We start from the raw sequence: 19,166 nt of genomic DNA, 5'->3' as shown, positions 1-19,166 counted from the left end.
CACTGCCAAGTCCTGCTCTTCTGCTCTGAATCCATTCTCTACCCAGCCTGTGTTTGAACTTCTGATTGCCCTGACCCATATGCAGGACCTTGCACTTGGCCTCGGTAAACTTCATGAAGCTCCCATTGTCCCACCTCTTCAACTTGTCCAAGGCCCCCTGGATGCAACCCTTCTCTCCAGTGTGTCAGCCAAACCACAGAGCTTGGTGTCAGTGTTGATGTAGCACTAGATGTCAAAACTCTGGTGTTCCTGCCTACATTGAGATTTTACAGTGCATATTATGTATTGTAGTATTTTTTCCTCTCCTCCTCCTTCTATTTCCCTTCCTCCTTATTGAGACATGTTTTGAAAAGCATTTCAAAGATATGGAAGTGTGATAAATAGCAATGGAGAGAAGGGAAGAAAAAAATCCAGAATTACTGTCAGTTTGATACTACTCTCTAAGTTCTGCTTGTGGTAGGAAATTTTTCTAGAAAGAGAACAGTGCTCTGGAATAACTGCTCGTGGCTGTTTTCAGTATGGAGTCGGCAGCTGCAAAGCTCAACAGTGGAGTTTTTTTTGAACAAGGGAACTCTTAGATTTGTAAAAGTCTGTAACATTTAAAAGCATTAGTTATTCTATATGTATCTTCAGCTCAGTTTTAAGACTTAAACCTTTTCTTGAAGAGGCTTGAGCAAGGAAATTTTATAAGATGTCCCTACTGAAAGGGGTGGTCAGAGTAGAGCTAAAATGAGCTCTTTCCCAGTGAACCACCAAATTCTACAGTCAGGGGCCCTTAGTTTGCATTCCAAAGGTCCCTTGTAACATTCTGTTATCATGAGAGACTTCTGTTGAAGAAAATGTAGTTTTAGGCTCATCCAGCAATGAAGTTTTTCAGAGGAGGGGGTTGGGGGGTGGTGTCTTCCATCCAGGAGAGACTAATTTAATGTCCGTATGTTACCGAGCTTGTGAATTTACCTATGTGTGATTTGAAATGTTTGACATCTCTTTGCATTGTTTTTTTGGCTGGTTTTGAGACACAGAATGGAGTACATATGGGTCAAAATGGTGAGAATTCAGCAAGTAGCTACTTTTTGTAGATGGTTGTTTAGCAGAATGCCTTTTGGTTCACTGTTAAATGTTTCCAGTTACAATACTGACTTGGTGTTACAGTACTGACTACCAGGGTTACTGGAGCTCAGGCATGCTTTCATTTATTGAAATATGAAGTATAAGTTTGTGATGGTAAAATCTTTAACTTCAGAAATGCAACTCAGTGTGTGACAGATGAGAATGGTTAGGCTACCAAAAACGGAAGATGTGGGAGAGAGAATATGAAAAACAAGAATCCTCTGAAACCTCTGACACAAACTTCTGAGAAGAGCCAGACAAACTCAAACTGGAACATGTGTAGCAGATATGTTTTGGAACATGCTGTAGTATTTTGGCATACAGGATGGGAGGATTGTGCAGATAAAGATATCTTTTCAGTCTGCATGTTTGCTTATTACATTTGCATTTTCTTAATCATAATTGCTAAGTCATCTGGGATTTTGTTAGCTTAACAGACAACTTTTGAACCATTGTGTCTTGGAAAAATATTGAATGCTGGTTGAAGTGCAAATATAATGAAGAAAATTCAGTGGATCTGAAATATTACTTTTCTTTTTTTTTAGATAAAATATAGCAAATAGTTACTGTGAAAGTAAACTAGTTTTAAGTTGTTGTTTAAGTGATATTGGCTGTTACTGGATAGAGTTTATGTACTGATTTATGTAGTATGTTGAGGTGCTTTGAGTAGGAATTCTGAAAGCAATGGTAAATGCATTTTAAAATCACATTTGTTTGTTTCTTGAATGATCAAGTAGCAGTAGTAAGACAATTTGCTGGAATATGTGTCTATAATGTGTAGAATAGCTATTTCCTCCTGGTTGTTAGAAATAGAAAAACACAGAGGAGATGGGGCTAACTTTAAAAACTCAATTCTTGCCCCTCCAATAATAATGGAGGAAAAAAGATGTTTCCGGCTAGATGCAGCAGAAGGAATATTAGCACAGTAGTGCTGCTATATCAGGTAAATATTCTTTAATGATTATTTTGATATTTTTCAGTATTTTAGAGATGTTGAATGAGACATGCTGTGTCTGCAATAGCAATAAACTGGTTTCTCACACCTCAATAACTGAGCTAGATTTAGTGAGGAAAGCCATGTTTGTGATATGCCCTGAGCTGGTATTCTTCTAGGTGTGTAATGAATAGCTCAGGCTGCCAGGCTGTGACCTTTAATATACAGGTCAGATTAAAAACAGGAAATATGCCACCCCAAATCACTTACCACTTGGGTAAGAGCTTGGTTGATATCATCTGTCCTTCAGGTGACAAGTACACCATCATTTATCCTCTATTTAAGTCAGTTTGGTTTTTCTCACCTCAGCACTTCATTTGTTTTGGTGAGAGCTACATGAAACTGACTTGCCAACATCTGTGCTGAGCAGGAACTGAATAGAACAAATGCTGCTGTGCTGATGAGGATGGAATGGTGCTAAATAAAGCACAGATGTGAAATGTTAAAGCTTTTCAGTGAAGGAGTAGAAAGCCAGTGGGAGAAGACTAGTGTGTGGTTCTGTTAATTACATTTACAATAATCTAGCTGCTCTAAGTCACCTTCATACAGGTTGTTAGGTGTGTTGTATGACAAATTGAGACTCTTGTGGCTGTTGTATGCTGGCAGGTTGTAACTCTTTTCCTGCTTAATGCTAGGTGAGGTGAAGCAAAGTAAAGCACTAAAACAAATTTGCCTTCAGAAGTAGTTAAACTTGGCTAATCTGGACTAAAGTAGAGGAAACTAGCTCATAGCTCTTGGAGACACTCATAAAGTAGGAATATCTTGGAATTGAAAGTTGTTTGAGGCTTGCATGTTTGAATTACCTGTGCCTTTGTTAATGGTTACTTCCAAAACTGAGGAGGTGTGTTTGTAGAATTGCCATAATTTATTACCAAACATCCAAACAAACCATCCATGTTATTAGGTAACTGTTACCAAATATAGCTGAAGCATCACCTTTTTATTTCAGTATTTTACTGGTTTAAAAGAAAAAAAATTGAAAAAATCATCCCTGATGAACTGTGCTTCTTGCTATTTAAGTGCAGGAAAGATCCTCCAATAAAGCATGAAACTGAGATCAAAATTTCAGTAGAAAATAGTGTTCCTTGGTTTCTTCTAGCCTGCCCATGGCTTGGGCAGTGGTTTGCTGTTTCCATAATGTACTGGTGGATGATGTGGGAGTAACATACCTACTCAGTATGATATAAATATAACTACTAATGAAATAAAGGAAACAGATGAATCCTCCACAATGGCAAGTCTCAAAAAGATATAAGCTAGAATTATCCTGGAAAGGTTCTCTGCAGCTGCACAGAAAGGCTAAAGTAAATACTCTCTGCATAGAATAAGATGTTAGGATGCGCTCACAATATCTTTTAACCTGATGGGTGCTCCCAAGAGCAGGAGAAAAAAAGTTGAGCTTTCAAAAACTGGTATTTTTTCTTCTTCATCCTGGAAATACAGATATAAACAAAACTACTGAGTGCTAGAATGTGCTAGAACCTCAACTCTCTTTTCATGCAGCCCTCCTGACCTCCTCCTGACACGAGGACAAGTTTTAATGTTGTTTGTATGTAGAATGAGGGGGTGAATGAGGTGGTTGTTCAGTGCAGGCAGCATGCTCAGGGTTTTGGTGCCTGCTGGAAGGCAGACAGCAGTGACTGCAGGTCTGGAATTCAGAACTGCTCTCCGAGTGCAACCAACCACAGGCTATAGCCAGTGTCTCAAATGTAGGGCCATTTTAAGGGCCCAGAGAGCAGCTGGCAGAGAATTGATACCAGAGGTGTGTTTGAGGAGGATTCTTTTTGTGTGAGTTTTGCTGTTTTTAGCAGGGAAGGAGAGCAGAAATTCAGATGGAAGCCAGGTGAGATCTCTTGCATTGTGACCAGCAAAAGAACCCTGATAGAAGATAGTTCATGCAATGCTGTAGCTTGCAACTTTAAAGGATAGAAGCTGTGTTTTGTCCACAGCCTACTTTTCTCTGCCTTATTATCCAAGATAAATCCCACAAAGGGGAAAAATTGATTTAATAACTGATATTCTTAGTATATTTGGACTAGTTTAAAAAACCCAAACAAATGGAATTGAGGTCATGAATATCACATACCTCAGTACTCTCTATGGATGCACTAATGCTGTGCTGGAAGTGTTCTGCTATTATTGCCACTAAATTCTTACCCATTGTAGCAGATGGTCTAATAGTGCTTGTGCTTCATGGTGCACTGCACAGGAGCCAGGAGGGAACAATTCTGCTGCTTCTAAGGCTCTGAAGCCTTATGTTGCCCCTAATTCTCATCCTTATTTTTGTAATTCTGAAATAGGGAGTTTGCTTGTTTTGATCTTTTTCTGTGTTATGGGAGAGGTGAGTGAATTTGTGCTGTTCTTGAAAAAGGCAGGAAAGGTTTCTGTACTTTCATTTAAAGACAAATAACCTTTCATGCAGATAATTATAACCATCTAGGTAGGCTGAAATAGCAGTGATGCTTTTTGTTTCAAGATAATTAGGCTCTCACAGCCTCAAGTGTTGATTAAATTTGGTTCTGATTTGTCCCTAGTCTTTCCAACTATTGAAAGCTCCTTTTTTTGTGCACCTTCATATCAGTTATATTAAATCAATACAGTGATATACAGTGTCTGTGTACTTAACATACTAACATGAAGCAACTTCTGAAGTAGCTTTGAGGCTCACTTATTGCATTTTATCGGAAGGAGACAAAGTCTCTGTTCAGAGCTGAGAGAAGACTCAGTTAGGCTTTTGGGGCTTTTTAATGTGTGACTCAGACCTAACCCTTTGCTGTAAATTAACTGTACTGCAGTCATTGTTAATGAAGGATATTATATAATATCATATCAGTTCACCTGGCAGCAGTGTGTAAAATTCTGTTGTTTTCACTATGTAGGTATTCCAACCTAAAGATAACTTAAAGAGAAGGCACAAGAGCTCCTGAAATGCTCTGATTTTAGACTTCTGTAAAATAACTGTTGGATCCAAATGTGTTGGATCATGTTTCAGGTAGAGCCTTGTGCCCTTTTAAAATGACAGGCTCCTTTCCTATTGCTGCTGTGCTACTTTTCCAGTAAAGAAATCTTGTACTAGTCTAGCATATTCACATGTCTCATCTGCAGACTAGAAAGTTACTCTGAAAAGTTGGGATGTAATCCTTCAACCAATGCCTAACCTTTTTGTCACCAACAGGTAATGCAGACAGAAGGTTGGTTGTGTATGGGTGGAGAATGCCTGAGCCAAATTATCACTTCTGTCAGTTTTTGTATGGAGATGTTGACCCTGACTTAACAAGCCTAGACATGTTCAGGGACAGGTTAATGGGCTGCGTTGACTTGTTCTGGAAAAATGTTTGTAACCAGTGAGGGATGGGCACTGAGGGTGTGGTGCTTCCACAAGCACTTTCCCAGGCAGTATAGCCAGAAATTCCTACCCTTCTCTGTTCAAAATCTCTGCCTCTGTGCCCAAATTATAGATTTCCTGCTGTCTTCTGGCTTCTAGCTATGTTAATGTGACTCTTGAGTGAGGAAGCTCTAAAACAGGTCAGTTGAAATGACCTTTGTGTTAAAAATGCCAACACCACCCACATGTGACCCATGAAACTTATTTCTTATTCTCTTCTCCTTGCACAGAATGTTTATTTTCATTTTTTGGGTTTTTTTAGATTAGCTTGTCTCAACAGTTTCAGTATGCCCTGCTTGAGAGGATGGGGGTGCATGGGTGGAGAACATAGGAGGCTCTTAAATCAGTTTGTACCAGGGATTATAAAGTGGAATTTGCAGCTTTAAAACCATCCAGGGCCTAGGTAGTAACTTTATTATTCTGTAAACTGTCTCCTCAGTAATAGGTATATTGGTTTTTCCCTAAAGAGAGGTTCACAGAAGAAAGAGCTCAGTTGTGGCATGTTCCACCTTTGTTTTGAACACAGAGTTTAGGATTTAAATGTTGCAGAGAAGATCTGTTCAGCCTGAAGTGGGGAGGGGGATGGTCATAGGGAAAATGTTGCCATATGGATGGGAAACACACAGCCGTGTGTGAGGTTTTCCTACCCTCCCCCAGTCTGAGGCCCTGGCGAGCATCAGGCTTCAGAAGGAAATTAGTTCAGATGAGAAGAATATTTTTACTTCATCTTTGCTGGTTATTGCTGAGAATCTAACTTCTAAAAATGTAACTTAGTATAAGTTTTGAAATTACACCTTACATTGTTCAACAAGCTTGGCTATTTCCTGCCTCTTCCCATACAGTGTCTAAAAGCTTAATCAGATGCAGACTCTGCAGCCTGGGGCCACTCTGAGGAAACCAGCAGGAGTGGCTGGGTGCCTCAGGTGCAAGATTTAGAGTTTCTTGGTGCTAAAGAGTGTGAGACAATGGGCTCGAGTTTGAGAGCATGCTGCAGAACCACAAGGAGGAAAACATCCCCTAAATGAGTGGTGGTAAATCCTTCTGACCTCTCGGGTTTATCTTCAGGGAGAATTACAGGTTCTTATCGTGTAGTGTCAGGTCAAATGACAGGTGCCAACAGCTTGTGATTATTGGCCTAGATTTAGCCTAGTTCTGGTGCTGTGGAAGTTGTTTGAGCCAGGTCAGATGTAGGTCAGCCAGTGGAAGAGCAGTGACTGTGTAGACCAGGGCAGAAGCACGACCATGCTCAGCACCTGCGCTGTGTTTTGGTAGAGGAGGAGGAATGTGAGCTGGATGAGCATATGGACATGGCTGGTGCAGGTGAAGAGCTATTAACAAATTGAGAGGGAAGCTCCTCTGTGTGTATGCAGAGAACTGTTTAGCAGGGCAGATCAAACATTCTGTCTTATCAGTAATATATCTTTGTATATGTTTAGACTGGCCAAGCTGTAGGCCTTCTTTTTACTGCCACCCTCTTCTTTTTTCCTAGTAGATTTTTCTTCTTTGTGGATCATTTGGTATGCAATGAAAACCCCTGGATAATAGCCAGCCCAGTCAGTACGTTTCAGTCATTAATAAAACTTGCTTGTGTGCAGAGCAAACAGTGCTGTTCAAACAGTTTCCTAATCAAAACAGTTGTATCACCATGTTAACTCCCTCAGAGCTGGAGGCACGTGCCATTGCCTATGAACACTTGGTGCTGCTATCATGATCATGTACCGACTTTGTGGCCAGACCCACCTGGGTTACCCTGCCATCCTTGATGCAGAGAGCAGTGGAACTCCCTGCTGAAGGAAGGGGCAGTGATCACCCCATTTATGCCACGTGCAGATGCAGATGTTGGGAAAGAATCCTTGAGTTTTCTGCAGGGCACTCCTTACAGGGAGGTGGCTGTGAATGAGATGATGGCAGGTGACAGTGTTTGCCAAGTGTGTGCAATCTGCAGTTGAGTGGAGGATTTCTGTAGGCGATTAAAGGGTAGAGTGAGGATAGCAAGCAGTGAAAGTAAACAATTTCAAATGAGGTCCAAAGCAATTAGTGGAAGGTCATGCATTTCAATGTATTCGTCTCCAAGTGTTTTAGAGAAACTAGGTTCCCCACAAACCGCTGTGGTTGGAGAATAAAAGTAGAAGCTTGAAAAAACACAGTTGTCATCCCATGGATTCTCAGCAGAATAACTTGGTGTCTTCTGTTCAGCACAGTTCAGATGTCTTATTTACCCTTCCTGCCATATTATTTTGCAGATTTGTGTAATTTAATTACTGCATTTCTAAGAAGTTTCAAGTGGCTTGCTCTGCATATCCAATAAAGAGTCTCCCTTGTTATTTTCTAGTTAAATGTTTGACAGGAGATGGATCTGATAATCTCTATAGGCCAAGCAGTGAGAGGATGGTACTGAGGACAGAATGAACAAGACTTAGAAGTAATGGGTCAGAAGTTCTGAAAAAGAAACTAGAGTAGAAATCCTGCCAGATACTATGGACGGCAGTTGTGGAAGAATGGCAGGGTAGTTTAGAAACTGGAACTGGAAATCTGGAAACTGTCATCAGAAACAGCCTGAGGTGACAGAAGAATGCAGCTGCAACATGGTATGGGGTATAGCCCAGCAAACAGGAGGGCTGGGTGTAGCCATCCAGCTAAAGGAAAAGGCCATAAATTGAGGGAATGCTGGTGTGTAATAACTTGCTGCTAAGACTTCTGTAAGCTTTTAGATTTCTGAAGGGAGGTGCTTTGTGTTTGCCACCTTTGTAATCTTTGATCATGTGTTCTTGCTTTTTTTTCCCTTTGTAAATGTGTTCTGTTAACATTTGCTGGGGTAATGTATTACTGACATCTGGCCAAACTGCATGAATTTAGGTCGCCTTGGTACTCTTTTTCCCAGAAAAATATATCCATTGGTGAATTTTATCTAACAACATTTGGTTAAAGTCTGTGTTTTTATGACAAAGCAGTGGTTGCAAACTGTATGTGAGCAACTCACTTTAGCAGCAGAAACCTACCCAACCACATTGCCAAACCCCAGCTTCCTCGAGCCTTGTCAATGTCTCTGACTGCCCTGGATTCCTTCCCTTCAAACATGCTGCTTTGCTCAGTGCCTGGGGAGCCACCCAACCCAAAGCAGCTTTCTGAGCATCACGTGCTCCTCGGTCATGCCGCACTCAGCTTTGTGTATACAAAGAAAGAAGCTTGGAAGAAGTTTCACTGCTCCTCAGAGAGTGCTTTACTTACTGCCTGAGAGAGATTGGGCAGGACAGCAATTTCTGCATTGACCCTTTGCAGTCATGCAGGCTCTTAGTACACAGCGTGGAGCTGGGTGCTGTTACTGTACCGACCAAAACAGATAGTGGCAAGAGGGGTATAAAAATGTAAGAGTTAAAACTTTCCAGTGTTTTGGTGTGGGTTTTCTCCCCTGGCTTTTCTCTAGAGTCAGAGATAACCCTTGGGTGGCTCTGGCTTGCATAATGCCAAGTCTGAAAGATATGAGTGAGAGAGAGGGGTTGACAGGGCCCCAAAATGCAAATGTGGGAATCTGCTGTGATTTGACATCTCTAGTTGTTTCCCTTCTCCTACAAAACTATACCATGAAATGCCTCATCCTGAATTATTGTTGGCAATAACATAGTCTGGGCACAGTTAATTTGGGATTGTTACGGGCATCAGCCACAAAAAAATCTCTGCAGCGTTTTCCAAGCTTTTCTTCCCACAAGTTTAATTGCATGTCAGAGAAGTAATAATGATGTTTTTGTTGTAAGCATATTTACAAGCTTGTCCATAGTGTCCAGTGCTTCACTCTGTTAGGTGAGTAGGACTTCAGGAATTTTCAAGTCATTCACAAAATGGAGTGGGAAAAGATGCTCATCAGAATTGTATGATCCATCAGTATTGTGCTCATCATTATGTATTGTGTAAAGAAGTATTCCCCAAAAGAATCTTTCCTTGCTCTAAAGCCTTTCTTGAATAGGACAGGCCCTAAATCATTGCTTTGCAACTTGGTTTTGATGGAAATATATCTTGGTAGAGCTACAGCATATCATAAACTCTTGCTTCTGGTTTGTTTTATTTCAGGAAAGGTAGCTATACAGAAAGAAGATCTGCAGAAGTATCATAACAGAGACACCTGGTTTCAACTCCAGCATGTTGATGCTGATTCAGAAGTACAGGTGAGATTGTTAAAAAATTACCTTGGCAAAGAGTATGTGTAACCAGGCCATGGCAGTTTCATGGGTTTCATAGCTCTGGGACAGATATGTTGCTTCCCTACAAAAAGGAAGCATTGCCCACTAGTATGGTTTGGGTTTTGGTGATAATTGTAGGGTGGATTACAAGTGCATAAATCACTGGGGATTAGGATTCTGCCTACAGAAATAATGAAAAAAATGTAAACTGGTCTGATACAAGGAGGGTGTGTTTATCTCAAGTATCAAATAACTTCAGGCCCTATAAATAACAGTTGATTCCTTAGGGAGTGGAGACATCTTAAAAATAGTATCTGCAGGTACTCCTTAAAATAATTATGTAGGCAGGTTGCCACAAGAATGGCAGCAAGTACATCTTAAATGTGAAAAACATTCCTTGCCAGATCTCTAGGCCCTCTTCCATACAATGGGAATCTGATAATTGTATTACTTCAACCCTAAATTACACTTAGGATTTGGTACTTTGCAATTTTTTCTACACAGTGTGACTCCTTTTTCTGTACTTTTCCTCTTTTGAAGTAGATTTCTATTTTCTGTTATGACATTAGGTCTTGTGAAAACAGTATTTATAACAAAGCAAGAAATCAAATGATATAGCAGGATACTGTGCCAGTCACTTTTTTTTTCCCTCCTGTAAGTATATATTACAGATCACTTTTGAACCACAATATTTGTTTAGGAGGAGACATGAATATCTGGCCTGTGCAAAAGTCTCAGATAAATGCAAGGGGATATGCCTCTTAGATACTATTGTATGGTAGGGTTGGACACAATGTCTTGGCTTTTCAGTCTGTGTGCTAGTCTGCACATATACCAGGTTGGAAAATGACACTTAAAATGCACACACATTCCAACATACAGTGCTGTCATGCATGGTGAAGCATATGTGAAAATACATGCAAGATTAGGTCTTCTTTTTGTTTGGAGAGAGGAATAATATCCTCTTGTGCCTGTGATACAAAGAAAGCCTCAGGACAGCCTCTTCAGTCTGTGACATTCTCTTGTAAAATATTGATCCTCTTTAATGCCACATTTCAGTGTCACTGGTGATGGAAAGGCTTTTTAACAGGCTTTTAACTATGAGATCTATTCTGTTTACCCTGGTGTGTCCCTGTCTTCTTACCCCAAAGCCTCTTATGACAGTGCCTTTAGAACAATAGATTGTGTTTATTTCCTGTAGGATATGAAAACTTTCCCTTTGTAATTTATCAGTTGAAGAAAGCCAATATTTAGATAAGCTTCTGCATTGTTTGTTTTGTTACAATATTTATACAGAGTGAATTTGTGGAAGCTTGTTAGACCAGCGTGCTTTCTAGGGCAGCAGTGCTAATGTAAAGTCCAGACAGCTCTAGCTATGAGTGATGAGGGGCACAGGATTTGCTGGAAGCATGTTCTCTTTTCATAATTGTGCAGTTTGTCACTTCTGTTTGCATCCTCACTAGAGCCCAACTCTTAAAAGCTGTTTCTGGGCTCCATAATAAGCATTTATTACAAGTAGTGTAAATATGATTTACATTATGCTCTAATTTTACCCATTTATTTAAATGTTCCTTGGTCTTTATGCTGAAACTGCAAGAGGGCCTGGTTTTCTGTAATTGTGGAAACATATTTGTAAATATTTTGTATGAATTCTTATGCAAGTGAAGATAGCCAAATGAATTTTTTTTGTTTGTACCTTTTACATTTGCAGTGTCTCAGTTGTCCTAAGCGCTTCATGATTTGTAAGGGAAAATATAATTCTTGTGTTAACAATGAGTATTTTTACAATGCTACTCAGTTTTCCTTCAATTTTAAAGAAAATAGTTTAAGAAATTTTTAATAGTTAACATTTGCAGTGAATCATGCAAATACTAGTACAAAGGCAGTCTTAATGTGGGAACTAAGTTTTATCATTCTAGTAGTTTTTCCAATACAATCTAGTGGATTAAACATTGAGCTGTAGGCCAGGAAACTCCTGCATTTTCTGCTTTTGTCAACCAGGGGCTGTTGTACTATTTTTCCATGTTGTAGATCACTTCATGGCTATTTAGCTATGCATCACAGCACTCTATTGAGGTAAGGTATTGTCACTCCCACACTTTGAATACAGTGAGAGTAAATGTCAGAAAGAATGTGACTTGCTTGGGGTTATGCAGTCAGACTGAGAAAGTAAAAAGGAAAAAGGAGACCAGGTTTCTAATTATTTCTAATACATTAGGCCATGATATGAAAGAAACTGGGTAAGAATAATAAACCTATGAGGGACTTAACTTTACCATGTGTGAAGTCTAAAAATACCCAGGTTTTAAGCAGAGCAGCCAGCACAGTCAGAAACTGAAAGCCACCTTAAAAACAATGGATTGTTCAAAAATTAGTGATATTGGATGCTGTGTTTCTTGTGGCCCGCTTTTGGGACATGGTACGTCATTTTTGAGAACAGAAAGACTGATTTGAAATTATAGATAATAACATTTGTGATGCAAGAACTGATATTTTGAGCTATCTGAAGTTTAATGAGAGGAGATTAAAATTTTGTTCAGCATGGTTGGTACCTCATTTGTATGAGTTCCTGTATACTTTAAAAAATCAGTATGTAAGCGTTAGTGTTGTATAACTTCATCACAGTTTCCAGTGTGTTTAGCTTGAGACTTTGAATCTAGTTTTATGGTTTTACAACATTGGCAATTCTTACTGTCTTATAAAGGTGCTTTGTATGTTCAGGAGTGAGGTTATGGCTTCATAAATTTTATTGCAGATAAGGATGTTACTGACAGCAGGACTACATTAATTGTCAGACTACACAGATACGAGTATTACTGTCAGATGCTTTAATGACACCTCCATTTATTGCTTGACAGCAAGTAAAGGAGTCTGGCATGATTGCTTATGTTGAAGAAAAAATGAGGGCATTGTATGTCTGGGCTGAGTGCTGCTGAGCCTGTGATCTCACCAGCACCTTGTGTTCAGTCTCACATGGAGCAGTAGAGGTGGGACTGTGCAGCTGCTCACCCACAGATGCAGAGCAGGCAGTACAACCCACCCAGTGCCTTTTGTGGGTTTGGTTCACCATTTATCTAGCAAACCCACCCAGTGAGATAATCAGCATCATCAGGTGCATCTGAAGTTCCCCTGGCCTGAGTCGGTGGAAAACAGTGGCTGCCAGAGCACAGGGCTGTGTCACTCAGCAGTGGGCTGTAGCTGGCCCTTGAAGTTGACAGGCTTTTTCTCTGTTGCTACATCAATGCCCCCACAATTTACTGGTTGGTTTTGCTCTCACTAGTTTGAAGATAACACATTGCATAGTCTGTTCCAGTCCTGTCAGTGGATACCCTGGATGCTGTTGAGATAGAGCTGGGTGATGAAACAGCAGCTGTGCTCTAGGTGGTTAAGTTTGAGCTGGTCTGTGAAGAGCAAATGATGAAACTTCAGCTTGTATTTGTGTTTGGCATACAAATATGAAATGACATGATGTTTGAGTATTTTCCTTTTTAAATATAGAGTAAAAATGTTAAATGTGAGTGGGAAGCTTTCTTATATAGAGTATAGAATGGAAGTTGACAGCAGCCATTAATGTTTAACTTATGGCTTAACTTTCCAGACTGAGAAACTTATTCTGGAGGTAGAAAGCTATAACCAGGTAGGTTTGTGTGCATTTAGCTGAAGGAATTTTAAGTTCCCATCTTCTGATGGAGCTTACCTCCTCCTCAGTACTGTGCCCAGAGTTAAATGCCCAGTGTGTGACAGTACACGAGCCCATGTATTTTAGTGAGAAGTAGAACAGGAATTGAGCCATTACTGAAAATGGTTTAACTTTTGCATTGGAATAGATTATGAACAGTCAGGCAGCTTCAGCTGGAGGGGAGGGGCTAGCAGCAGCAGAGACAACACTGTACACTGCTTGAGGCCAGGAGAGGAGCATGATGTTGCACACTTTATATGGGATGTGGTTTTTTTCCACTAGTCATTTGTCTTTCAGGACCTGCTGTATTCTCATTGTCACACTTTTTGAGATCTGGAAGCAAAAATAGCCATGCTGTTGGTTGTACCTCTTTTTTAATCCATGAATGTTTTCCTTTTCTTCACAGAAGGAAGTTTACCCAACAGTAACTGATTCAGATATTTGCCTAGGGCTGTAGATGACAGATGCCCTCAGTGGTCCATGTGTTCTCAGTGGAATTTAAGCCCAAGTGCACAAGCAGTCTTTAAAAGACTTTTCCTGGTTTTGAGTAGTTTTCCCCTTAATATTTTTTCTCATGAAGTTCATAGTTCAAGTCTGTTTTGTGAAGTTTGAGCTATGCTGCCTAAACATTCTTTGTGTACATGTAATCAGTGAAGTGGTTAAAGATCCAGAGATATTCTGATTAATATCCTTATACACCAGCATACTCCAAACCATGTTGTCAGTATATGCCTAAATGGGGGCATTTGCAAAGAGAGTTAGATTATTCTGACATGTTTTCCTGTGCAGGCTCTTGTTTTAAAAGTTCCCCTCTTCAAGTGTGCTTTGAGTTACTTCCTCCATCTCATTGACAAATGTGAAATAGTCATGTCCTCTTACAGCTGAGTTCTCAGTTCTAAATAATAGAATGCTTTTCTAAAGCCATTTATGCTCAAAGTCTTGTGTAAAGTCATTGTTGGGGCAAAAAAAAGTCTGACAAAAACTTGATAATTGCTCATTTCCCCTTCCTTCTCATAAGAACTTTGATGTATCTGAGATATCTATTTGGCTATCAACTTAATACAAATAAAAGGCATGTAAAGGGCAGATAACCAACACTGAGGAAGCAAATTATCTCACATTTAACCTTCTGTACTCAAAGCTTTGTGCCAAAGATTAACTGATGTTAAGTAGTTTCTTCAAACACCAAAAGCTTTTCCTCTTCCCTTTCACCACTTTAACATTTTGTCTGTGCAGGCCTTTGACTATTGTTGATTAAACATGCCTGTTCTTGAGTGTGGACTGTGTCACGTGGTGTGCTATTCTTCATTAGCGGAAAACATTATTTATGGGTATGTTTGGAGAGTACACCTAAAATCCTCTTGTCTTTCTTGACATAACTACTGGCTCTGAAATGCTGCCTGTATATTAGCTAGAAGAACCTAGCTAAGGCATGGTGTGGTCCTCCAAAAAAAGTTTCCTTTTTGCCAGCACCTTCCTGTTGAATGCAGAATCTGTATCCCAAGTGTCAGGCTTCATGAATTAAATCTTGGCCTTCTGGGTGGGAGTTTTGCCATGAGTTCATCCAAGCCAAGGTTTTACCACAAAATTTTTAATTGGCTCATCTTCTCCATCACACAAGACTGAATACAATTTATCCCAGATCTGTGGAGGAAGCTGGAAGTGTTGCTTTGTTATTTTTATTCACCTTGTTGAAATTTCCAAGGACTGTCCCTTGTCTGCTTGCTTCCTGTTCTATATAAATCAATGCTCTTTGTATATGTGGAGCAAGTCATGTTGAACTGTGATGGCTCTGTTGCTAATTGTTAATTAAGAATATACATTTGAAGATACAAGATATAATTGTCTTTAGGAGCAACTGTGCAGAGCAGTTCCACTCCAGTAATTGATAGAATTACATTATCTGATGAACAATTAAGAGCATTGCATGCCCACAGTCCAACACTGATATTTTCTATTTTGTGTAGGTACTTAAAAACTTCTAGCATACAAATGAGTCACTGATGCATTTTGTACAACCTACTGTAAGCATGGGTAAATGCAAATGGTAAAAAGAAGCAGCTGCTTCCAGGTTTGGTATCAGCTTTTAACCACAAACAGGAAATAAATGGGTGCTACCCTCTATATTTTGAACAGTGCCACTTAAGCTTCTATCTTGTAGTTGTTTTGAAGAGAGATGACATGTCTGTTTTGATAGGGTGGGGAGAATCTCAAGGCTAAATGCCTACTGACAAAATTATTTGAGACAACTGAACCATGCATCAGCAATGGTAAATAGTGTTCGTGGTAAAGGGAAAGAGCAGCTATTGACCAGATCCTGCTTTGTGGCAAGACTTCCTGTGTGAATGTAAGAGCACAGTATTCAGACTTTACAGCACAAAGGGCTAGGACAGCTAATCATGTTTTAAGTCTATTACTTTTCAGTAGCTGGTCTGTTGTGGTGAGGAGCACCTACTGCTGAATGATGAGTGTACATGATTTTAAAGTAACATACCTGGGGCTGTATCTGCAGAGCATAATTTATCTGGGGGAATGAAACCCTTTCACTTACAACATCTACATATTATATCCCATCAAACTATTTGAGAAGAAAATGGGATTAATTTTAAAGATTTTGACCATATGGCAGTATTCTTCCTTTAGAGGAACAGGAAGGTTAACATTATGCCATGTGAAGTTGTTTGCCAGCTCCTGAGCAATTCTGACATGCTTGCACATATGGAGAGCAAGCAGATATCAGTTCCGCTTTGCTTAGCATTTATGAATCTGTGCAGTGCTGAATAGAGCTGCTGCACTTTCCTCAGCAGTCAGCTGGGTTCTGTTCCAGTTTCTGGGAGCTGCTCTGTGGTCCAGCAGGCAGGCTGTGATCTCTAGCATGATCCTCAGACCTTTCCCAGCCGCCCGCTGCCCTCTGCTAAAGGAAGGAGCAGCTGCTACAAGCAGCAAATGTAGGCAGCAAACAAACTCCTTCCTCCTCCTGCTCTCAGACCTGCTGTTGGGCCTTGACCTTATGTCAGGCTGCTGATAATACTGTAGGGCTGGATTTACCTAAAGCAGTAGCTGTACCCTTGATCTTTTCTCTCCCACTCCCTCAAGGGCAGCATTTAATGAGCCCTTAGGGTTTGGCTCAGTTTTCTTGTTTGCTTTTAAGTTTTACTGAAGGCAGAAAGTGACTTCCCGAGAAGTTGGGTAAAAAGGTTCCGGAGTAGACAGAATCTGCCCAATAACATTTGCTATATTCTGAAATAAAATCTGGAAAGGCTGAAAAAGCAGTGGTGCAGGTTATTCCGTAGTTTGGGATGGTCTCTGTGCAGTGCTGAGTTCTTCCAGTGCTCATTTCTGCAGACAATTTGGAGCAAGGAAAAATAAACCAATACACTAGTGTTATCACAGTCCTGAATTTGAGATTCCAAAAAAAATGAAGTGCTGGCCTGAGTCAGTCTTGAGCTGTGGTTCGTGTCACCTGCTTAGCCTAGTCCTCTGCTACAGCTCCTGTCTGTTACATCTCATCCCTCCTCCACCTCCAGGAGCTGGGGTGAGACTGCTTGCAGCAGAAACACTCTACCAGCAGGATGAAGAGTAAGGAGCCAAAAGTGGGTCCCAGTCCCTCTTTCCACAATACCCTGCAATGAGCAGAGTTGAGTTGTGTTGGGAAAAGTGTCCCCATGTGCAATAAATGTTTGGAAAAACTTTCATCCAGATGCACCTCCCACCTTGGGGGGAAAGTTCCCAGCAAAATTGGGTAGGCTAGTGAGAAGCAGAAAGGTGGGTTACCACAAACCTCTTGCCAGGAGGTTTAATAGTAAACAAATACCTTACTTAGGAGTTTTTCTGATATCAACTGTTGTTCTTATGTGAAAGTGAATTATCATGCTGTGTCAGCCCTGGATAATTAAGACTATTGACCTAAGATATAAATGTCTAACTAATTACCATATTCCTGGAAAACTGGAAAGACTTGTTCTTCTTCTTTGTTTTTATAAAGTGAAAGATTTCTAAAATTTTGATAGTAACAAAAAGGGTGGAGGCCTGGTTGATACTTGCTTTAAAATGATTTAGGAAATTTGGGTAGATTTGGCTCCTGTCTTGAGCTTAGACAGACTGACAGTCTTCTGTGCATCTTCTAGAGCCTCAGATAGGCATGGAGGTTCCTGGTATTTGTCAGTGCTTTTTCATAAATATTTCTCTGAAAAACCAGATTGCATCTATTTTGATCTGGGTTGGATGTTGCATCTGAATCCACAGTCACTGCTCCATGTGGGGTGTGTCAGATTCCAGGGCAAAATGTGTGCATTTAACCTGCACTCTGACTCAGCTCCCAGTGGTGTCCTGGTGACCTTGCAAACACTGCCTCTGAGGCCTTGTTCAGGATGCTAAAACTGCTTTATGCCAGGATGGCAGAACTTTGTCATGAGAGTAACTTTAGGATAATCTGTGGTCATGCATTTTCTTTTCCTTCAAAGTACTGCAGTTAAATTAAACCACAAATTTGCAACTGCTGGAAACATGATACAGGTAGGTAGGTTTTGTGTACTTTGATTTGCTTTATAACTGTTTTCTGGTGTTTCAATCCACAGTGGCTCACTGCTTCATTCCAGACAGAAAGGAGGTGGCTGGAGACAGGCTTTCCTGTATCTAGAAAACCAGGACTTTGAGTCTTTTCCCTTTTTTTGCCAACCTGCAGTCAGTTTCGTTTTCAGATAACAGAGTGTGTAATAAAGGTTATATCTAACAAGCATAGTATAATTTCTGTTTTCCTCAGTAAGGCCTTTCAAAAGTTTTTTGTTACTGATTTCCTTTTGAGTACTGTCTGCTTCCCTACAAGAAATTCAGTCATCCACTGGCTTCTCTAATCAATAACTGGAAGCTGGACGGCCCCATTATGTGGTGTTAGATGTGGTTAGGAAGGAGGTGTGACCTGTGAACCCACCCTCCATATCAGCAGGAGCTGATGGAAAAGGAAGTGTTCAGCAGTTGAATTGGCACTCCTTCAGCTTGTTCCTTGAAAAGGGGTCCTACCCTTCCACAGGAGAAGGTTGTGCTAATAAGCATAACTGCTTCTAGGAACAACCCTGAAATATATTTGTTAATGGAAATGTTTTGAGTAATCAATACATGCTGCTTCAGAATTGCCAAACCTCCAGATTTTTTCTCAGAAAAAAGAAAGCATTATAGCCTCATAATACAGGACTGAGCCTAGACTCAATCCCTGGCTCCAAAGGAGGGATTCTCTATGAGCAGGATAAGGCCACTCTTTCAGTTTTACGTAAAATTGACTTGTTTTTTTGTTGTTTTTTTTTTTTGTTCTGTTGCATTGTCTAATCTTTCCTGCTTGTAAACTCTGCAGACCTACTACAATAAGATACTCCTGTTATTATTACAGTGGTTCTGTTAATACTAAAAGTATAAATTTCTTTCTTACAAACTGTCAGTCAAAGATCATGGCAATTCTCTGTTTCTGTGGTACATTTAATCCATTATAGATTGACCTTCTTGTTGATTAGATTAACTTTTGATCTTATGATACTGATTTATTGCAGTTTTCTGTGTTCCCTTTGCAAAATTAATTATCTGGTGTTTTGTAAACCCAGCTAATGCCATTTCTCAGGAGTGAATTTATTCAGCTGAATCTTTATGTTTTGCATAATGGTATAATTGATTTTGGGAAAAGCATTCTGTTTATGTAAGAGTAACCTTTTCTGTAAATTAAGCCTGGGAGCATGTTGCTGTAGCCTTATTTCAAGGTATTTGAGTTTTTAACTGGGAGTAAAACACTGGAAGGTGTTTTGGGAATAGTTGTAGGCTGCTGGTCCCAGTGATCCG

At 40.1% G+C, this 19,166-nt stretch overlaps 1 protein-coding gene across 1 annotated transcript in view; it reads left to right on the top strand.

The window, feature by feature from the left end:
* The window catches only part of RASA3 (RAS p21 protein activator 3), a 92,220-nt gene that overhangs the window by 13,651 nt on the left and 59,403 nt on the right, over window positions 1-19,166 (top strand). The window contains exon 3 of the mRNA XM_014306626.2: window positions 9,555-9,649. Within this exon, the coding sequence (XP_014162101.1) occupies window positions 9,555-9,649 (95 nt within the window). The remainder of the gene's footprint in view (window positions 1-9,554; window positions 9,650-19,166) is intronic.

This window comes from Geospiza fortis, unplaced genomic scaffold (assembly GCF_000277835.1).
Source record: "Geospiza fortis unplaced genomic scaffold, GeoFor_1.0 scaffold192, whole genome shotgun sequence".
Taxonomy (NCBI): domain Eukaryota; kingdom Metazoa; phylum Chordata; class Aves; order Passeriformes; family Thraupidae; genus Geospiza; species Geospiza fortis.
Note: the sequence above shows the minus strand (reverse complement) of the source record. Positions and strands in the feature narration are given on the sequence as shown.